Raw genomic sequence first — 23,163 nt, 5'->3', positions numbered from 1 at the left:
TGACGCTTTATTTCAGGGTGGGAACAGATGACATTTCATTTCTTCTTTCCCTGACGAAGCCGTCAGCTGACGGAGATACGCGTGGGGCTTCTCTCCATCGCTATACCTTTGCAGCTTCCTCTTTGGGGTCCCCCTATATACCACAGCAGGTTGTATCCCTATATCCCTTCTCTGGTATTTTCCAGTACAATCTCTGGGAGTAAAGTCTACAAGCTTTATCCATTCATGAGTATTTTGCTTGGCACCATTATTAGATTCAGGATATTTCCTTGATTTGGCAGACACTGAGAATTAATGATTTATTGGTCAGAAGTTCTCTCTGGGGGATCCGGGAATACCTGACACTTTACTTGTGACATGTACTTCTACTTGACCCACAACTGTGATCTTATAACCATCTTGACCATATCTGGGACCATATTCTGGGACAACCATGTCACATTGTTACCAGGCGCCTGGCTTTTTCATGTTTGCATAATTGTTTTGTGATGGCCATCATTGATTATGATCATTATCATATTATCCTGTATGCATGTTGCCTATGGTGCTAAGAGATCATTCACATCTATATACATTTTTTCTGAGTGTCTTGGTCCCACATGTAGCTTACATTGATATATTCATATTTCATTACGCAGGGATGTATTATACCATTTGTTTTTTTTTTTATGTTTTTAACTCCATTGTCCTTGTGCTCAATAAACTTTTTGTATTACTTACTGTTATACCAGGTGTGCACATCTTTAAGCGATGCTTTACTTTGTCTCTTATATGGTTCCTTCTCTCTACATGATCTTGCACTCTATAGTATCAATTTCATATTAGTAGTGTGCCCCTTCCCTTGTCTCTGACTCGTTTGAATATCCCAGCATACACTGGGGATTCTCAAATGAAATTTCATCAAACAGAAAGTTGTAAAAAAAAAAAAGATTGGTTAAAAAAATTAAAGCAGTTAGAGTAGAGAGGGAACAGTAGAGAATTTTAATTATAGTATACTAGCTGTACCCGGCCATGCGTTGCTGTGGCTCAGTCTGGTTGAATGGAAAAGAAAGAAAAGAGCGCACATTTCTAAAATATTTAATTTCACAATGTTTGTGGGTGTAATATTTTTTGTTGTTCCATTGTCTGTGTAGATATATAGATTGTCTGGTTTGTCGACTCTAGAACACGCAACATATAATTGTCCATGCGAGAAGCAATCCGTGTCTAGATTTAAAGCGCACAATTCTAAAGATTGGCCCTGAGCTTTGTTGATGGTGATTGCAAACGCCAATCGAAATTGGGAATTGCAATCTCTTAAATTGAAATGGCATATCCGTTGGAATCATAGGAATGCAAGGAATGAGGACATCTTCAACTTTGAAAGGTCCTGTCAAGATTGTTGCTTCAACGACGTTATTTAAAAAACAAAGTAGGTATATAAAAACATGCTTGTATTCGAATGCAACGTTGTGTCAAAATTTCAAAGCAATCAGTGAAGAATTTTCGGAGATTTAAGATTTTGAACAAACGAACATTTACATTTTTATTTATACAGGGTGGGCCATTTATATGGATACACCTAAATAATGGAATGGCTGGTGATATCAACTTCCTGTTTGTGGCACATTAGTATATGGGAGGGAGAAAACTTTTCCAGATGGGTAGTGACCATGGCGGCCATTTTGAAGTCGGCCATTTTGGATCCAACTTTATTTTTTTCAATGGGAAGAGGGTCATGTGACACATCAAACTTATTGAGAATTTCATAAGAAAAACAATGGTGCGCTTGGTTTTAATGTAACTTTATTCTTTCATGAGTTATTTACATGTTTATGACCACTTATAAAATGTGTTCAAAGTGCTGCCCATTGTGTTGGACTGTCAATGCAACCCTCTTCTCCCACTCTTGACACACTGATAGCAACACCGCAGAAGAAATGCTAGCACAGTCTTCCAGTATCCGTTGTTTCAGATGTTGCACATCTCATATCTTCACAGCATTGACAATTGCCTTCAGATGACCCCAAAGATAAAAGTCTAAGGGGGTCAGATCGGGAGACCTTGGTGGCTATTCAACTGGCCCACGACGACCAATCCACTTTCCAGGAAACTGTTCATGTAGGAATGCTCGGACCTGACACCCATAATGTGGTGGTGCACCATCTTGTTGGAAAAACTCAGGGAGCGTGCCATCTTCAGTGCATAAAGAGGGCAACACAGCATCATGTAGCAATTTTAGATATCCAGTGGCATTGAAGTGTCCATTGATGAAGAATGGCCCCACCATCTTTGTACCCCATATACCACACCATACCATCAATTTTTGTGTTCCAACAGTCTTGGAGGGATCTATCCATTGTGGGTTAGTGTCAGATCAATAGCGGTGGTTTTGTTTGTTAACTTCACCAGTCACAAAAAGTTTGCCTCATCACTGAACATAATGTTCTGTGTAAACTGAGGGTCCTGTTTCAATTTTTGTTTTGCCCATTCTGCAAATTCAGTGTGCCAATCTGGGTCATCCTCATTGATATGCTGCAGCAGCTGGATTTTGTAAGGGTGCCATTTGTGAGTAGCTAATATCCGCCGAAGGGATGTTCGACTGATGCCACTCTCCAGTGACATGCGATGAGTGCTACACTGTGGGCTCTTGCTGAATGAAGCTAGGACAGCCCACTGATGTTTCTTCATTAGTGACAGTTTTCTTGCGTCCACATTTTGACAAATCCAACACTGAACCTGTTTCATGAAATTTGGCAAGCAGTTTGCTAACTATAGCATGGGAGATGGGTGGTCTCGGAGGGTGTCTTGCATTGAAATCGGCTGCAGTGACCCGGGTACTGAGTTCACCAAACATCAACACAATTTCTATCTGCTCCTCATGTGTTAACCTCTGCGACATGTCAATGGCTGTAAACAAAGAAAAACTTGTAAATAACTCATGAAAGAATAAAATTACGTTAAAATCAAGCACACCATTGTTTTTCTTATGAAATTCTCAATACGTTTGATGTGTCACATGACCCTCTTCCCATTGAAAAAAATAAAGTTGGATCCAAAATGGCCGATTTCAAAATGGCCGCCGTGGTCACCACCCATCTGGAAAAGTTTTCCCCCTCCCAGCGGTCAGCACTCATAGCAGATGAGCACTTTTGTTACACATAGCAGGGCTGAAGCCTTGCTATGTGTAACACAGGCGATCAGATGATCGCAGCTTCCAGTCTCCCGTGGAGACTATTGAAGCAAGTGGAAAGTGAAAGAAAAATGTTTTTAGAAATATAAAAAATATATAAAAGTTTAAATCACCCCCCTTTCGCCCCATTCAAAATAAAACAATAAAAAAATACACATACAGTATATGGTATCGCCAAGTTCAGAATCGCCTGATCTGTCAATATATAAAAACAATTCAATTGATAAACGGCGTAACGAGAAGAAAAATCAAAATGTCAGAATTATGTTTTTTTGGTAGCTGCAACATTGCAATAAATTGCAATAACGGGCGATCAAAACATCGCATGTACACCAAAATGGTATCAATAAAAACGTCAGCTCGATGTGCAAAAAATAAGCCCTAGCGTAGACCCAGATCCCAAAAAATGGAGACGCTACTGGTCTTGGAAAATGGTGCCTTTTTTTGTCAAATTTGGATTTTTTTCACCACTTAAATAAAAAAGAACCTATACATATTTGGTGTCTACAAACTCGTAATGACCTGGAGAATTATAATGGCAGGTCAGTTTTAGCATTTAGTAAACATGGTAAAAAAAAACTATTGTGGAATTGCACTTTTTTTTGCAATTTCACTGCACTTAATTTTTTTTTCTTGTTTTCCAGTAAAACCAATGGTGTCGTTCAAAAGTACAACTCACAAAAAACAAGCCCTCACATGACCTTATTTACAGAAAAATAAAAAAGTTATGGCTCTGGGAAGAAGGGGAGCAAAAAACAAAAACACAAAAACAGTGGTGAGTTGGTTAATTAACTATAATAGAATTTTGCAAAGCGCATCAAACTTTGCATAGCAAATTATGGAAATCATATTGAAGAAGTTATTTAATTTTCCAATTGAATAAAATGTTAATAAATTTCATTTCTTGAAAATCTATATTTTTGCCTATGTTACCTATGAGTCCAAACTTTGGGGACTCCCTGTACATGGATATTTTTCATAACTATGTCATATATTTCTTCTAATATAATGTTAGTGAGTTAACACAAGCGACAACCCTCTAGTAATCTCCAGCAGTCACTCTTCTCTCCCGCCCTCCTGTCACGTCACTTTTCCAGTCCATGCTGGAAGCTGCTGCACCGCCTCTTCCCTCCCCTCATGGATGATCAGTGTTTGTACACAGGGCCCTCCCTTACACTCCATATACAGAGAGCACATGGAAGTGTCAGGAAGACACCAGAAGTCTCAGCAGTGAATATATAAGAAGCTGAGGTAGAACTGCCTGCAGTACTGAGCAGCAAGAAAGCAGCAGCTGACACATTGCCTCCAACTCAACCGAGACAAGAAGCTTCAGCAAAATCAGCCAAAGATGTTTCCTCTCAGCGTTCTGCGGTCCTCATACAGCCCTCTGTGTGTCTGCCGGGAGCCGGCCCTCACTCTCTGGCCGGCTGCACAGCTCATGCTTGGCCTCCTGGAGGATGACATGATGAAGAAGGACATGGAGAGGAGAATGCAGTGTGTCCACCAGGCTCACCACCTCCTGGCGCAGGGCATGGGACGGAGAGCCGATCTGAGCAGAAGCTCCGCAGCCTCTGACAAGAACTCTTCCACCACAGGCAAAGAGGGGAAGGAAAACTTTGAGCTCATCCTGGATGTCAGTGGCTTTTCTCCCGAGGAGCTGACAGTGAGAACAGAAGGCAGGAGACTCATTGTATCAGGAAAGCATGACAAGAAAAAGGAGACGGAGAATGGCGGCTATTTCCATGAGTACAAAGAGTGGAAGAGAGAAGCGGAGCTCCCGCAGGACGTCAGCCCTAAGGACGTTGTGTGCTCCCTGTCCAACAATGGCCGGCTCCACTTTCTGGCTCCTAGACTGGCACTGCCGACTACTGAAGAAAGATCTATTCCTATCACCCAGAGCCCCGGAGATGGACAACTGAGCCCCCCGGAGATCCAGAGCAGTAACCCAGAGGGAGAGGAAGGACCGGGTTCTTCCTGACTCCATATGGACAGTTATCCTACTCAGTGTCTTTCTAACAATGTCTGTAAATTGTAAGGCATTTTGAATTAATTTTTTTTACTCTTAATTATTTTTTATTTGTCCATTAAACGTGAAACATATTTCACTTTTGTTTCTCCATTGTGTGGGTTAATAAAAGCAATATGTTATTCTTGAGATTTAGGGTTTGCAACTGAAAGCAGCCATTATAAAAAAAATCTGTTGCTTAAAAGGGTTGTCCACTACTCTGATAACCTCATCTCAATCACTACTTTTTCTCCATGTAAAATAATAACAGCTATGCTCTCCTCCGGTGGGAGTCGTTCCAGAAATCTCGGCACCTGCTCTCCCAGGGCTCCTGTGACACTCTTATGTTGCTGGAGCTCTGTAGCCAATAAGCGGCTATTTCATTCTCACCTTCCGACACCTGAAGAAGTGACAGCGTTCAGCTCAGTTATGTCCGAGGGAGGTGAGAGTGAAATGGCCACTTATTGGCTGCAGGGCTTGTGTGAAATAGCAACGCCAAGTGACCCATGGGAAAGCAGGCACTGAGGTTGCTGGAAGGGCGCCCCTCACAGGAGGTAAGTATAGCTGTTATTATTTTACATGGGGGAAATATAGTGATTGAGAAGAGGTTGTCCGTTTAGTGGACAACCACTTTAATATTGGAAATGTTTCACTTTTACCTTAAATAAGCTACCATAGAAAGAAAATGAACATACACCCTTCTGTAAGTAAAGAGCAATAGTGCATATAAATAACATAGGGTACTTAATAAACACTGTTTTTGAACAATAAAAGCATAAATGCCATCCCACCAGTGACATGGTGTGCCCAATCAGAACAGTACTAAGTTCTAGTGTAAAACCTTACCATGTGTCAAAAATTACCTCAATGTAAATAAGGGCCGAGCAGGACCAGGTCCCAACTATGGACACCCAGCCATGGGAAGCTATATAAATATAATGCCCAGATCAAAGAAAGGAAAGCCACACCCTTGCCAGAACTGAGTGCAGGAACCTAAAGCAAAACCAAAAGAAATGAACTGGAGTATAAGTTGGTATACATGGAACATGTAAGAGCATGTTCACACTGGTCATTAAACAGACAAAACCTAAGATAGAATCAAAATGAACATATACCGTGCTGTGAATTAAAAGCAATAGTGCATATAAATAACATAGGGGACTTAGTAAACACTGTTTTTGATTTAAAAAAAAATTGTAAAATCCATCCCACCGATCCCAATGACAAGGTGTACCCTATCGGGACGGTCCTGACATCTAGTATTAAAACCTACCATGTCTTAAAAATGACCTCAATGTGAATAACGGCTGAGCAGGACCGGGGCCCAACTATGGACACCCAGCCATGGGAAGCTATATAAACATAATGACAGTCCACAAAAAGTTATTCCATTAGTAATCCATCATCTGAAGAGAAAGTCCCAAAGGAAATATTTCAAAGTCCTGGTTGACGCATTTCGAAGTGATACTTCTTATTCATAACCTAATGTGAGAATGGAGCTCAGACAGAATATAAAACTCTCCCAGGTAACCACAAAACTAGCGTACACCACTCTTGCATGCCATCTTTACCTCAGAGTTGGCTGGCAGAGCAGTTGTTAGACCCCCCTGTGTTACGTGAGAGAGAGAATCATTGGTGTTCAGTGCGATCCTCCTGCTGTGCTGTGCTGCCTGCTACTGCATCTCCTGTGCTGCGATCTCCTGCTGTGCTTCCTGCTACTGCATCTCCTGTGCTGCGATCTCCTGCTGTGCTTCCTGCTACTGCATCTCCTGTGCTGCGATCTCCTGCTGTGCTTCCTGCTACTGCATCTCCTGTGCTGCGATCTCCTGCTGTGCTTCCTGCTACTGCATCTCCTGTGCTGTGATCTCCTGCTATGTGCTGGCTGCTGTTGACTGATCTATGATCACAACAGCAGCTGTTCTTCAATCTCCTTTTTTGTGCTTTCTTTGTGTGCACGGAGTCCTGCGCTGAGCATTCGTGCTATTCCCATGGATGCAGCGCTCTGATCAGTAATGCTGCTGATTAGAGTTTGTGCCAAGGGACTTTTTCTTTTTTAAGTTAGCTAGAGTAGCGGACGTCGCAGTGTAAATTACATCTTTTTTTAGAGAGTGTTTTATAGGTAGGGAGTAGTGTTGAGCCACCCCCGTAGTGTTCGAGTTCGGTTCGGTTCGTCGAACACCCGTATGTTCGCCGAACTGTTCGTCGAACACCTTCGAACACCGTTAAAACCAATGGCAGGCAAACAAAAACACATAGAAACACATAGAAAACACCTTCAAAGGTGTCCAAAAGCTGTCAAACTGCTCAGAAGACACAACTAACACATGGAAAAGTGACAAGTACATATAGTCATGCGAAAAGAAAAGAGGTGGAGGAGTAAAAGAAGGGGGAGACACAGATATAGGCATGTCATGCCCTTCTAAAACCAAAAAAGTGCAAAGCTGATACGGCCAGTCCGTTCCTGCCCGTGCGACCTCCGTGTCGCTGGGTTTGTGCCAGAGCTGCGGTGGACCCTGATGGCCAGCCCCCCTCTCCCAATACTGGTGCCTGTCCGCTGGTGGGTCAAGCGAGCCCCCCTGCGGTGGAGGCAGGTCTAAGCTTTTTAATTTAAATTGTCTCTCTAATTTGAATGAGTACACTTTAAATCTTTTTACAAGGATCTATTGGAGGGCAAGTCTGATGCCAGCAGCTGCGGGAATTCCAGCTCTAGTAGCGTCCACTAAAGCTGCTGCAGTTAAAAAGCTTTTATAAGGATCAAGCTTGGCGGTCCACCGCAAGGCGTCCTACCGCCAGTCCCAGCCCCTGTGCCTTGGGGTGCCTCCCGATGCTCTTCACTGAGTGTCCCGGGGGCCCGAAGCATTTCCTTTGAAAAAATTAAGTGTCCAAACTACAGGTGGTGTAGCTTGCTTAACAGCTGGGATAATCCGCTGACTAGCAGACACTGCTACTAGGCACAAAGTATTTCCTGGGCTAGATGCAGTTAAAAATTTGTAATTAGATACTCTCGTTGGATGCTGAGAAAGCTTTCCATAGAGTCTCCTGGCACGCCATATATTATTCTCTTAAAAAGCTTGGGGTACGGGTCTAGGGGACCCTTTTATAGCCAAAATCACGGCCCAGTATCGCAATACGTCACCTAGGCTGAAGATAAATGGAACATTTTCATCACCTTTCATAATCACCAATGGGACAAGGCAGGTATGTCCTCTGTCCCCTCTCTTATACATCCTAGTGACAGAGCACCTGCTCTCATCAATTCGCCATAACCCCAATATTAGGTGGATTGAGGTGGGAGGCACCGAGTACAAGTGCTCTGCATTTGCTGATGATGTCCTATTATATATCACTCAATCACATATATCCATCCCTGCTGTTATGGCTGAAATAGATCACTTTGTTACATGGTCAAATTTTAAAATCAATGCAGCGAAGTCTGAGGCCCTCAATGTCTCCCTCCCCAAATCCATTCAGGATTCCATCCAGTCCAACTTTCCCTTTGCCTGGCCCTCACAGGGTATCCAATACTTAGGAATTCCTATTCATAGAGACCTCTCCCATCTATGTTATCTTAATTTTGGGCCCTCTATTGAACAACTCTATACAGACCACGGTTGGCAAGTTAGAACTGTAAGATTCACTACGTGAACCACTGGTGTTTTGTGGAAAAGCAGATGTACACTGTGTTTCAAATTATTATGCAAAAAGTGTTTAGGAGTGATAAGGGAAGAATTTGTTTGTTTGTCAGTTAAACTCATTGATGGTGATGTGTGTCAGGGCTCTTTATATCACTGTAAGCAAATGCAGACAACTGTGCTAATTCGTTTGGCAGGTGTGTCCAATGAAAGGCAAGACTACTTAAGAAGGCTGTCCCACATTATTAAGCAGCCTACATTTTCTGCCAAAATGGGAAAGAAAAAGGATGTGTCGGCTGCTGAGAAGCAACAAATTGTTCAGTGTTTAGGTCAAGGCATGACTACAATCAACATTGCCAAGACACTTCATCCTGATCATCGCACAATCAAGAAGTATGTAGCTGATTCACAGTACACACGTGTGCGTGCTGATAAGGGAAAATTGAGGACTCTTTCCTACAGGCAATTGCGTAAGGTTAAAAGAGCAGCGGCAAAAAAGCCTTGTCATAGCAGCAGACAAGTTTTTGAAGCTGCTGGTGCCTCCAACGTCCCCCGAACAACAAGATGCAGGGTCCTTCAGAGGTTTGCAGCTGTGCGTAAGCCATCCTGTCGACCTCCTCTATCCACTGTACACAAGCAGAAATGGGTCCAGTGGGCCAAACAATACATGAAGACTGACTTCAAAACTGTTTTGTTCACCGATGAGTGCCGTGCAACGCTCGATGGTCCAGATGGATGGAGTGGAGGATGGCTGGTTGATGGACACCCCATGCAAACACGGCTACAGCGCCAACAAGGAGGAGGTGGAGTAATGTTTTGGGCTGGAATCATGGGGAGAGAGATTGTCGGCCCCTTTAGGATCCCTGAAGGGGTAAAGATGAACTCCATAATGTATGTGGAGTTTCTCAAACAGCACTTCCTGCCATGGTTCAAGAAGAAGAACCGTGTATTCCGCAGCAAGATAATTTTCATGCACGATAATGCACTGTCTCATGCTGCACATAACACATCTGCATCTCTGGCTGATATGGGCATAAAAGGGGACAAACTTATGGTGTGACCCCCATGCTCCCCTGACCTCAACCCCATTGAGAACCTCTGGAGCATCATCAAAAGGAGTGTCTATGATGGCGGGAGGCAGTTCACATCTAAGCAACAGTTCTGGGAGGGTATTCCGTCCTCATGCAAAACAATTGAAGCAGAAACCATCCAAAACCTGACAAATTCAATGGACGAGAGAGTTTAGAAGCTCCTTTCGAACAAGTGGTCCTATGTGCAAATGTAACATCACCTAGAATAAAGTTTTGAGTTGAAAACTGTTTGATTTCAGTTTGTAATAACCTGCTTATGCTTATAATTTCAAAAATGACCATTTTTTTCTTCTTTATTAAAATGAAAAGGTTGATCGAAGAGTGTGGGGGATCTGAGAGTGTGGCAACCCAGTAGTCAGGATTATTTCGAATTCTGACAATCTGAGGGTCATGTTGCTGGTAGTGCAGCAAGAAGGCACTCATGTGTATTGCGCATCTAGGAGCCCCAAAATTATTTTCCGGGCTAGATGCAGCTAAAAATTATTATTAATTTGAAAGCTGGTGGAGCTTAGTATAGATGGCCTAATAGAATCAGTACTGCAAACTGCTACAAAGCCCAAATTATTTTCCAGCCAAGATACAGATAAACATGATTAGTAATTTTAAATCTGGTGGAGTATAGTATAGATGGCCTAATAGAATCAGTACTGCACACTGCTACAAAGTCCAAATTATTTTCCAGCCAAGATACAGATAAACATGATTAGTAATTTGAAAGCTTAAAACGGTTGGTGAGGTGATTTTAACAAATCATCAAGCTTTTACTCTCCCCAGGATGACACAGGGGTAGAAAAGTCATTTCGGATCCATGATTTGTTCATCTTTATGAACGTGAGTCTGTCTACATTATCAGTGGAGAGCCGCGTGCGCTTATCTGTCAGCACACCACCAGCAGCGCTGAACACACGTTCAGACAGAACGCTGGCTGCAGAGCATGACAAGATCTCCAAGGCGTAAGTGGCGAGCTCCGGCCATTTATCCAGATTGGAAGCCCAAAAAGAGCAAGGGTCCAGTGACACAGTCATGGCTTCAATGTTTACTTGGAGATACTCCTGTACCATCGTCTCTAGGCGTTGACTATGTGTCAGACTTCTTGTCTCCTGTGGCCTTGCAAAAGATGGGCTAAAAAAGTGGTGAAATGATTCCGCAATATTGCTGTTACCAGCAGATACTGTGTTTCTGTTACGTTTTGAGTGCTGAACACTCGACGGTCCCACGGTTGGCAAGTTGAAACTGTGAGATTCACTACGTGCACCACTAGTGTTTTGGGGAAAAGCACATGTAAGATTCTGCAACAGTCTCTGCTGATACTCCTGCATGCGTGCATATCTTTCTATGTCAGGAATAATTTCTGCAAATTTACTTTTGTACCGGGGATCTAACAGTGTGGCAACCCAGTAGTCAGGATTATTTCTAATTCTCACAATTCGAGGGTCATGTTGCAGGTAGTGCAGCAAGAAGGCACTCATGTGTGTTGCGCATCCAGGAGCACCAAGTCCCTGTTGTGTTGGTGGCGAGGTAACAATCATTAGAGATGAGCGTTGTTCGACTCGAACTGTTCGCCAATCTCAAATTCGAGCTGTTTTGGGCGGTGTTCGAGCCGTTCGGCAAACACGAACGATTTGAAAAAAATGCGGCTGTTCGAGGTTATGTTCGATAACTGTTCGTGCACCAAAATCATAACTGGATTTTTTCTCAGTAATGATGAAAATTAATGTTAATACGCAGTTTGAGTGTACAGCGGGGTGGGGGGAGGGGCAGGGGATGGATCTCTGCAGGAATAATGAAGATCTCCATTTTTTTTCTCTTTCCCTCATTTACAGTGGGGAGGTGCAATCTGTCAGCCCATCAGCAGCGCACACACGGAGCGAAGTGCTTTTTTTCACACAAGCAAGGGCATGTGTCATTGGCAGTGTATGTCACATGTCCTTGCCCTATAAGACCAAGCCATTTTCCCCGTCGTCACCATTTTCTCACTGCTGCAGCTGCGTGTTAGACGGCACCGCTGTTGCTGTGTGCGCTATACCTTGTTAATTTCAAGCCAATTTTCGCACAAATCTACAGATCGCTTGGGAGTAGGGAATAGTTGTGATTGCAGTCCATTAAGGACTAGGTTACAGCATTTCCTACGACTTTTATCAGGCAGGTCTGTGCTCTTAAATAGATAGATTGTGGGAGTAAAGACTAATTGTAATTGCAGTCCTTTTCAGGACTAAGTTATATCAGTTCCTATCAGTTTTCGCCAGGCAGGTCTGTGCCGATGAAGTGACCGCGGGCAAGGCCGCGCATTGGTATCTATGATCTGGCCCAGCAAGATCCCCACACACAGACTCTATCTTGATAACCGTATCTTTACTCGTATACATTTTTTTAACACAGCAAAGAAAAACAATAAATGACAACCGTAAATATGCACAGTAATAACGTGTACTGATAAGCTGACCCTCACTGTCCCTACTCACACGTTACCAGTCCTTTACTCCAGAAGGATGTGTCCCCCGTCGCAGGCCTGTCTGTCTTTGCAGGAGGGCGTCCCAGCCGGAAAAAAAAACAGGAACAGCAGAATTCGCGGAAAGAAAGGAAGGGATACTCTCGCCAGAGGTCCCGCTTACAGTCTCTCTGATCCGGATAGAAGCTCTGGTGGGTCCCCTTATGTAGTCCACACTCCAGTAGCAGGGAGTGTAACAGCTGAATCCTTCAGCAGTGCAGAAGCTGGGGAAGGCACCGAGGATATGATGTCAGATAGAAGAAATCACGTTGAGAGTCTCTCCTGCGCCACACACGAGGGCCTGCACACCGTCCTGGCTCTTTTTACAGACCACAGCAGATTCTTCGCGCGCTTTTTCCTGCTTCCCACTTTGGTCACGTGACTCTCTAGGGCGGGACACAGGAGGCTCAGTCTTTTTCTCTGTCATCACACCCTGCGCAGGTGCAACCTCTGGCCACAAGGTGGCAACATCATCCTGTGTAATCACTTCTGTAACAAGCTCTATATCAATTATAACAGAACAGCCAGAGCCGGCCAGCTCACTACACCAGTGCTGTGCAAGTTTTTTTCACAGCATTTGGCTAAATCTAGCAAAGCTAATCCTTTTTGGCCTATTGCAGAGTGTGTTAGTCAGTGGAGTAGCCTATCTGTGTTGCAAGCTACACCACCTGTGTATAGAATACCAATTTATTTACTGCACCTAGTGAAGTAAAACCTTTTGGGCATAGCATCATTCTATTAGTCCATCTATACTGACCTCCATCAGGTTGCAAATTGAATATAATTTTTTTCTGCATCTAGCTCTGAAAAAATATTTGGGCTTCTAGCAGTGTGTGGGAATTGTTCTATTAGTCCATCTATACTGACCTCCATCAGGTTGCAAATTGAATATAATTTTTTTCTGCATCTAGCTCTGAAAAAATATTTGGGCTTCTAGAAGTGTGTGGGACTTGTTCTATTAGTCCATCTATACTGACCTCCATCAGGTTGCAAATTAAAAATAATTTTTATCTGCATCTAGCTCTGAAAAAATATTTGGGCTTCTAGCAGTGTGTGGGAATTGTTATATTAGTCCATCTATACTGACCTCCATCAGGTTGCAAATTGAATATAATTTTTTTCTGCATCTAGCTCTGAAAAAATATTTGGGCTTCTAGCAGTGTGTGGGACTTGTTCTAATAGTCCATCTATACTGACCTCCATCAGGTTGCAAACTGAATATAATTTTTTTATGCATCTAGCTCTGAAAAAATATTTGGGCTTCTAGCAGTGTGTGGGACTTGTTCTACTAGTCCATCTATACTGACCTCCATCAGGTTGCAAATTGAATATAATTTTTATCTGCATCTAGCTCTGAAAAAATATTTGGGCTTCTAGCAGTGCGTGGGACTTGTTCTATTAGTCCATCTATACTGACCTCCATCAGGTTGCAAATTGAATATAATTTTTTTCTGCATCTAGCTCTGAAAAAATATTTGGGCTTCTAGCAGTGTGTGGGAATTGTTCTATTAGTCCATCTATAATGACCTCCATCAGGTTGCAAATTGAATATAATTTTTTTCTGCATCTACCTCTGAAAAAATATTTGGGCTTCTAGCAGTGTGTAGGACTTGTTCTATTAGTCCATCTATACTGACCTCCATCAGGTTGCAAATTAAAAATAATTTTTATCTGCATCTAGCTCTGAAAAATATTTGGGCTTCTAGCAGTGTGTGGGACTTGGTCTATTAGTCCATCTATACTGACCTCCATCTGGTTGCAAATTGAATATAATTTTTTTCTGCATCTAGCTCTGAAAAAATATTTGGGCTTCTAGCAGTGTGTGGGACTTGTTCTAATAGTCCATCTATACTGACCTCCATCAGGTTGCAAATTGAATATAATTTTTTTCTGCATCTAGCTCTGAAAAAATATTTGGGCTTCTAGCAGTGTGTGGGACTTGGTCTATTAGTCCATCTATACTGACCTCCATCAGGTTGCAAATTGAATATAATTTTTTTCTGCATCTAGCTCTGAAAAATATTTGGGCTTCTAGCAGTGTGTGGGACTTGTTCTATTAGTCCATCTATACTAACCTCCATTAGGTTGCAAATTAAAAATAATTTTTATCTGCATCTAGCTCTGAAAAAATATTTGGGCTTCTAGCAGTGTGTGGGACTTGGTCTATTAGTCCATCTATACTGACCTCCATCAGGTTGCAAATTGAATATAATTTTTTTCTGCATCTAGCTCTGAAAAAATATTTGGGCTTCTAGCAGTGTGTGGGACTTGTTCTAATAGTCCATCTATACTGACCTCCATCAGGTTGCAAATTGAATATAATTTTTTTCTGCACCTAGCTCTGAAAAAATATTTGGGCTTCTAGCAGTGTGTGGAACTTGGTCTATTATTCCATCTATACTGACCTCCATCAGGTTGGAAATTGAATATAATTTTTTTCTGCATCTAGCTCTGAAAAATATTTGGCCTTCTAGCAGTGTGTGGGACTTGTTCTAATAGTCCATCTATACTGACCTCCATCAGGTTGCAAATTGAATATAATTTTTTTCTGCATCTAGCTCTGAAAAAAATATTTCGGCTTGTAGCAGTGTGTGGGACTTGTTCTAATAGTCCATCTATACTGACCTCCATCAGGTTGCAAATTGAATATAATTTTTTTCTGCATCTAGCTCTGAAAAAAATATTTCGGCTTGTAGCAGTGTGTGGGACTTGTTCTATTAGTCCATCTATACTGACCTCCATCAGGTTGCAAATTAAAAATAATTTTTAACTACATATAGCTCTGAAAAATATTTGGGCTTCTAGCAGTGTGTGGGACTTGGTCTATTAGTCCATCTATACTGACCTCCATCAGGTTGCAAATTGAATATAATTTTTTTCTGCATCTAGCTCTGAAAAAATATTTGGGCTTCTAGCAGTGTGTGGGACTTGTTCTAATAGTCCATCTATACTGACCTCCATCAGGTTGCAAATTGAATATAATTTTTTTCTGCATCTAGCGCCGAAAAAATATTTGGGCTGCTAGGAGTGTGTGGGACTTGGTCTATTAGTCCATGTATACTGACCTCCATCAGGTTCCAAATTGAATATAATTTTTTTCTGCATCTAGCTTTGAAAAAATATTTGGGCTTCTAGCAGTGTGTGGGACTTGTTCTATTAGTCCATCTATACTAACCTCCATCAGGTTGCAAATTAAAAATAATTTTTATCTGCATCTAGCTCTGAAAAAATATTTGGGCTTCAAGCAGTGTGTAGGACTTGGTCTATTAGTCCATCTATACTGACCTCCATCAGGTTGCAAATTGAATATAATTTTTTTCTGCATCTAGCTCTGAAAAAATATTTGGGCTTCTAGCAGTGTGTGGGACTTGTTCTAATAGTCCATCTATACTGACCTCCATCAGGTTGCAAATTGAATATAATTTTTTTCTGCATCTAGCTCTGAAAAAATATTTGGGCTTCTAGCAGTGTGTGGGACTTGGTCTATTAGTCCATCTATACTGACCTCCATCAGGTTGCAAATTGAATATAATTTTTTTCTGCATCTAACCCAGCCAATAGTTTTGGCCTAATACCACAGTTTGGCCACTCAGCTCTGCTCGGTTCCCATCCATTGTTTTTTTGTGCAAACAACTCCAGAGTTGTGAATTAGTTAACCACCAAAATGAGTAGAAAAAGGCCTGCTGCTGGTGGAAAGGGGAATAAGCGTGTTGGGAAGGGGAAAAAAGGTTGTGTCTGTGGGGTAGGTGTTAAAGCAACAGTAACATCTGCAGAAGAAAGACCATCTTCCAGCCAAACTAAAATGTCTACTTCTTTTAGCGGACAATGTGATAAGATCCCTTTCTTACGGCCACACCAATTGCTACAAATTCCAGATAAGGCACAAAAACAGCAGGTGCTTCAACGGATATCAAGTGCTCCTTTAAGTGGCCTCTCCTCCACATCAACTTCAACATCACAAATACTCCAGTCCTCAGAGGTGTCACCCCAATCGCACTTGCTTCCTCACAGCTCCCAAATCTCCAGCTGCCCATCTGAGTATGGGGTAGAACAGATGGTTGAGTCTGCAGAGCTGTTTACTCATACTATAGCCTGGGAATCAGAGGTCGGCTCCAGCGCTTCTGTGAATCCAGACGAGGAAATGATCTGCACTGATGCCCACAATCTTTATGAGTCGGATCCAGGACCAGACTCAGAAGGTTCTGACCATAATGTAGACCCTCATTCCCAAACTGTAACTCCTGTTGGTGGAGACAATGAGGAAGACGATGATGAGACTCAAATACCTGATTGGAGCGACAACTTTAGTTTTTTGTCAGGGCAGGAACAGGTTGGCTCTGAGGACGACGGGTGTGATAACACACAGGGTGATGATGATGAGGTTGGAGATCCCACTTACTGTCAACCCACAGTCAGCCAAGAGATGAGGTCAGCAGAGGAGGTGGAGGAGAATGCTAGTGATGACGTGGTCTGGTTGCGCCTTCCTGGACAGAGACGTAGTACTGGAAGCACGTCAACAACTGCATCCTCAAACACAACTCTGCCTCTCACCACAAGTCGTGGTGGCTCTTCAGGTCGCATGGGTGCTAAGCCTTGCATAGCCTGGGCATTTTTTCAGATCGATAAAGATGACCCAACTCGTGTTATCTTTAACATTTGTCAGCAAAAGCTAAGTAGAAGCCAAAAAATACATAGTTTGAGTACTTCATGCATGAACCGGCACATGGACATGAAGCATAAGTTGCAGTGGGAAGCTCACTGTGCTACAATGCGGCCTAGCCGGCCGGGCCAACCACCGTCTGCCACATCTTGTGCATCCGCGGCCTCTTCATCCTCTGTGACTGGGGGGACAGCAGTCATACCTGTTTTGGGACGCAGACCTGGCACCTCTTTACCCGCAACAGCCAGCGTGATTGGCAGGTCATCATTTTCTTTGGAGGTGGTAACACCAGCTGGTGTTGAGCGCTGTCCGACATCGATAGCACCACCTTTGGATCAAGGCAACCTAACATGTCCGCCTGCATCTTCCTCACAGACCGGCAGTTTGCCGGGGACACCCTTCTCAACCCCGTCTAAGCACAACAGCCAGCCCTCGGTCCCTCAGATGTGGACAAGTAAAAGACCATTTCCTCCTAGCCATGAGAAAGCTAAGAGGTTGAATTTCAACATCTGCAAGCTCTTGGATACAGAAATGCTGCCTTTCCGCCTGGTGGACACAGAGGATTTTCGAGACCTTATGTCCGTCGCAGTGCCCCAGTACTAGATGCCCAGTCGGCACTACTTCTCAAAGAAAGGTGTGCCTGCGCTCCACCAGCATGTCGCACACAACATCACCGCTTCTTTGAGAAACTCTGTGTGTGACAGGGTGCATTTCACCACAGACACTTGGACGAGTAGGCATGGACAGGGGCGTTACATGTCGCTGACTGGGCACTGGGTAACTATGGTGACAGCAGGACAAGGGGCTGCTGTTCAAGTCTTGCCGTCCCCACGAGTTGTGCGTCAATCCTCTTTATCTCAAAGTTCCTCCACTGCTTCTGCCTCCTCAACCTCCTCTCGGTCCTCCACCTGCACCCAAAGCCTGTCTGGTCATGCCACAAGCTTTCTAACTGCGCAGAAAGGATCCTGCACACCTCCTTACTATGCTGGCAGTAGGGCTCAGGTGGTTTTTACTTTGAAATGTCTGGGAAATGTGAGTCACACAGCTGAGGAGTTGTGGTCAGCTCTAGAGAACCAATTTCATGAATGGTTGTCTCCACTGGACCTGAAACCAGGGAAGGCCGTGTGCGACAATGCTGCAAACCAGGGTGCGGCCCTTCGCCGGGGCAATGTCACACACGTGCCTTGTATGGCTCACGTGTTGAACCTGGTTGTCCAGCAATTTTTAGCCCACTATCCCGGACTAGATGGCCTTCTGCAGAGGGCACGGTCGCTGTGTGCTCACTTCCGCCGTTCGCATCCCGCAGCTCAGCGACTTATATCTCTACAGAAGTCGTTGGGCCTGCCACTTCACCGGCTAAAATGCGATGTGCCTACCCGGTGGAATTCAACTCTGCACATGTTGCAGCAACTGTGGCAGCACCGACAAGCCCTGGTGCAATACATTGTGACGTATAGCCTGGGCCAACGAGATCCAGAGGTGGGGCAAATCACGCTGGAGGAGTGGTCTCAGATCAGGGACCTATGCACCCTTCTGCACAGTTTTGAAATGGCGACGAAGATGTTTAGTGCTGACGATGCCATTATCAGCATGACTATTCCGGTGATTTACATGCTGGAGCACATGTTAAACAGAATTCGGAGTCAGGTGGTGGCACAAGAGGAGGTGGAGGAAGTAGAGGAGGAGGAGTTGTATGCGGAAGGGCTAACATCTGCAAGGTCCAGACGGTCGGCAGCACCAAGGCGGCAGGCATGTGAGGGTGGGGGAGATGGTTTTACCAGGGCGCATGGTAGCAGCCAAACTAGTGAGGAAGGTGCAGGAGCCCAGGAAGAAGTGGAGGACGAACTGATGGAAGACTCATCAGATGAGGGAGACCTTGATCACATTTCAGTTGTGCGAGGTTGGGGGGAGAGGACAGAGGAAGGAAGCATGATTGTTACCTCGCCACCAACACAACAGGGACTTGGTGCTCCTGGATGCGCAAGACACATGAGTGCCTTCTTGCTGCATTACCTGCAACATGACCCTCGAATTGTGAGAATTAGAAATAATCCTGACTACTGGGTTGCCACACTGTTAGATCCCCGGTACAAAAGTAAATTTGCAGAAATTATTCCTGCCATAGAAAGGGATGCACGCATGCAGGAGTATCAGCAGAGACTGTTGCAGAATCTTACATGTGCTTTTCCACAAAACACCAGTGGTGCACGTAGTGAATCTCACAGTTCCAACTTGCCAACCGTGGGACCGTCGAGTGTTCTGCACTCAAACCGTAACAGAAACACAGTATCTGCTGGTAACATCAATTTTGCGGAATCATTTCACCACTTTTTTAGCCCATCCTTTGCAAGGCCACAGGAGACAAGAAGTCTGACACATAGTCAACGCCTAGAGACGATGGTACAGGAGTATCTCCAAGTAAACATTGAAGCCATGACTGTGTCACTGGACCCTTGCTCTTTTTGGGCTTCCAATCTGGATAAATGGCCGGAGCTAGCCACTTACGCCTTGGAGATCTTGTCATGACCCGCAGCCAGTGTTCTGTCTGAACGTGTGTTCAGCGCTGCTGGTGGTGTGCTGACAGATAAGCGCACGCGGCTCTCCACTGATAATGTAGACAGACTCACGTTCATAAAAATGAACAAATCATGGATCCGAAACGACTTTTCTACCCCTGTGTCATCCTGGGGAGAGTAAAAGCTTGATGATTGGTTAAAATCACCTCACAACCGTTTTAAGCTTTCAAATTACTAATCATGTTTATCTGTATCTTGGCTGGAAAATAATTTGGACTTTGTAGCAGTGTGCAGTACTGATTCTATTAGGCCATCTATACTAAGCTCCACCAGATTTAAAATTACTAATCATGTTTATGTGTATCTTGGCTGGAAAATAATTTGGGCTTTGTAGCAGTGTGCAGTACTGATTCTATTAGGCCATCTATACTAAGCTCCACCAGATTTAAAATTAATAATAATTTTTAGCTGCATCTAGCCCGGAAAATTATTTTGGGGCTCCGAGATGCGCAAGACACATAAGTGCCTTCTTGCTGCACTACCTGCAACATGACCCTCAGATTGTCAGAATTCAAAGTAATCCTGACTACTGGGTTGCCACACTCTTAGATCCCCCACACTCTTCGATTAACCTTTTTATTTTAATAAAGACCAAAAAATGGTTATTTTTGAAATTATAAGCATTAGCAGGTTGTTAGAACCTGAAATCTAACAGTTTTCAGCTCAAAACTTTATTCTAGGTGATGTTACATTTGCACATAGGACCCCTTGTTCGAAAGGAGCTTCTGAACTCTCTCGTCCATTGAATTTGTCAGGTTTTGGATGGTTTCTGCTTCAATTGTTTTGCATGAGGACAGAATACCCTCCCAGAGCTGTTGCTTAGATGTGAACTGCCTCCCGCCATCATAGACACTCCTTTTGATGATGCTCCAGAGGTTCTCAATGGGGTTGAGGTCAGGGGAGCATGGGGGTCACACCATAAGTTTGTTCCCTTTTATGCCCATATCAGCCAGAGATGCAGATGTGTTATGTGCAGCATGAGACGGGGCATTATCATCCATGAAAATGATCTTGCTGCGGAATACACGGTTCTTCTTCTTGAACCATGGCAGGAAGTGCTGTTTGAGAAACTCCACATACATTATGGAGTTCATCTTTACCCCTTCAGGGATCCTAAAGGGGCCGACAATCTCTCTCCCCATGATTCCAGCCCAAAACATTACTCCACCTCCTCCTTGTTGGCGCTGTAGCCGTGTTTGCGTGGGGTGTCCATCAACCAGCCATCCTCCACTCCATCCATCTGGACCATCGAGCGTTGCACGGCACTCATCCGTGAACAAAATAGTTTTGAAATCAGTCTTCATGTAATGTTTGGCCCACTGGAGCCGTTTCTGCTTGCGTGCAGTGGATAGAGGAGGTCAACAGGATGGCGTACGCACAGCTGCAAACCTCTGAAGGACCCTGCATCTTGTTGTTCGGGGGACGTTGGAGGCACCAGCAGCTTCAAAAACTTGTCTGCTGCTATGACAAGGCTTTTTTGCCGCTGCTCTTTTAAACTGACGTAATTGCTTGTAGGAAAGAGTCCTCAATTTTCCCTTATCAGCACGCACACATGTGTACTGTGAATCAGCTACATACTTCTTGATTGCCAAGACACTTCATCCTGATCATCGCACAATGTTGATTGTAGTCATGCCTTGACCTAAACACTCCACAATTTGTTGCTTCTCAGCAGCCGACACATCCTTTTTCTTTCCCATTTTGGCAGAAAATGTAGGCTTAATAATGTGGGACAGCCTTCTTAAGTAGTCTTGCCTTTCATTGGACACACCTGCCAAACTAATTAGCACAGGTGTCTGCAATTGCTTACAGTGATATAAAGAGCCCTGACACACATCACCATCAATGAGTTTAACTGACAAACAAACAAATTCTTCCCTTATCACTCCTAAACACTTTTTGCATAATAATTTGGAACACAGTGTACATGTGCTTTTCCACAAAACACCAGTGGTTCACGTAGTGAATCTTAGAGTTCTAACTTCCCAACCGTGGTCTGTATGGAGTTGTTCAATAAAGGGCCCAAAATTAAGATAACATAGACGGGAGAGGTCTCTATGAATAGGAATTCCTAAGTATTTCATACCCTGTGAGGGCCAGGCAAAGGGAAAGTTGGACTGGATGGAATCCTGTATGGATTTGGGGAGGGAGACATCGAGGGCCTCAGACTTCGCTGCATTGATTTTAAAATTTGACCATGTACCAAAGTGATCTATTTCAGCCATAACAGCAGGGATGGATATATGTGATTGAGTGATATATTCTAGGACATCATCAGCAAATAGAAAGCACTTGTACTCGGTGCCTCCCACCTCAATCCACCTAATATTGGGGTTATGGCGAATTGATGAGAGCAGGTGCTCCGTCACTAGGATGTATAAGAGAGGGGATAGAGGACATCCCTGCCTTGTCCCATTGGTGATTATGAAAGGTGATGAAAATGTTCTGATGCGCCCCCTGGGCCTTGGGACACCCAGAGCCGGACCCTTTTTGGTGGATGCTGGTGGTTGTAGTCTCTGTGGCGGCGACCCAGTTCCGTGGCTCAGGGCGGTCAAACCAGTGGCGGAACTATTTATGTGGTTTTGATGTTTAAATGTCCGACTATGCCACCCGTGGATTGCGGTCAGAGTGAACCGCCGCTGCAGGGCAGACCGCTGAGGCTGGTGTTGTGGGTGCAGCAGAGCGTAGCATAACTCCCCACGGGAGGAGTATAGCCTCAGGGCAGTGTATGCGGAGGATGGGGGTGATGGTGCAGGGCAGCAGCAGTAACGACACGGAGTCAGTGATGCAGTCCAGGGCCTTTACTCACAGTTCTTATTATCCAGACCACTTCTGCAGGTAACGGCTGCCTACATCGTACTGTGCTCACCAGGTGAGGGGCTCAGACAACTCCCAGATAACTTTGGAGCGCTTCACAGGACCCCCTTTGTGTGTCCTTTGTCTGGCCTTTCTTACCAACCCTTCTGTCTGGCTGCCTCGGGCCTGCTCTTGGTAAACTTGGCGCCAGTTTCCCTGACCCTATGTGGTGCCTTCCTAGCGGGTGTAGCGAGGGGCTGCGCCACATAAAATCTCACAGCCTCCGGTTTCTAGCTGAGGGTCGTTTCCCGCCTCCACTAGTTTCGGGGACCGGTCTCCCCCTTTGGCCTGACCCCTCCACGCAGGTGGATTCGGGCGTGCGGTGGCGACTCGCCCGTCCGCACCCTTGGGATCCCTTCATTCCTCGTTCCTGGAGCCTTCTCCGCTCCTCTTCCTTCCTTCTCCCTCTTCCAGGCCTGGGCCTCTGTTATTAGGCCCGCCTCCGGAGCAGAGCTCATGCAGAGCCCCTGCTCCCTGTCACTTCTGCTCAGACTTCTCTGCACTGAACTAAGATGGTGCCCACCTTTTATACTCCCTTCTCAATGCACCCAGGAACTGCTTCCTCCCTGCTCCTGCACTACAGGGTTCCCCTTCCTCAGTGTTCCCTCCCCCCACTCCAGCCAGGGACAGGGACTGTCGTGCCCATCTCTGGGGCATATTGGTCGCCGTGCCCCACGGCAATG

At 44.4% G+C, this 23,163-nt stretch overlaps 1 protein-coding gene across 1 annotated transcript; it reads left to right on the top strand.

The window, feature by feature from the left end:
• Nucleotides 1–4,251: 4,251 nt before the first annotated feature.
• On the top strand, nucleotides 4,252–5,277 carry LOC141271105 (heat shock protein 30C-like). Its single transcript, XM_073681209.1, has one exon. It carries the CDS (start codon nucleotides 4,521–4,523, stop codon nucleotides 5,148–5,150), a length of 630 nt encoding a protein of 209 aa, XP_073537310.1. The 5' UTR covers nucleotides 4,252–4,520; the 3' UTR covers nucleotides 5,151–5,277.
• Nucleotides 5,278–23,163: the final 17,886 nt, after the last annotated feature.

Source organism: Phyllobates terribilis, unplaced genomic scaffold (assembly GCF_046119375.1).
Source record: "Phyllobates terribilis strain yellow unplaced genomic scaffold, ASM4611937v1 Scaffold_5__5_contigs__length_657084704, whole genome shotgun sequence".
Taxonomy (NCBI): Eukaryota; Metazoa; Chordata; class Amphibia; order Anura; family Dendrobatidae; genus Phyllobates; species Phyllobates terribilis.
The sequence above is the reverse complement of the archived record's forward strand: the minus strand, read 5'-3'. Positions and strand labels throughout refer to the sequence as shown.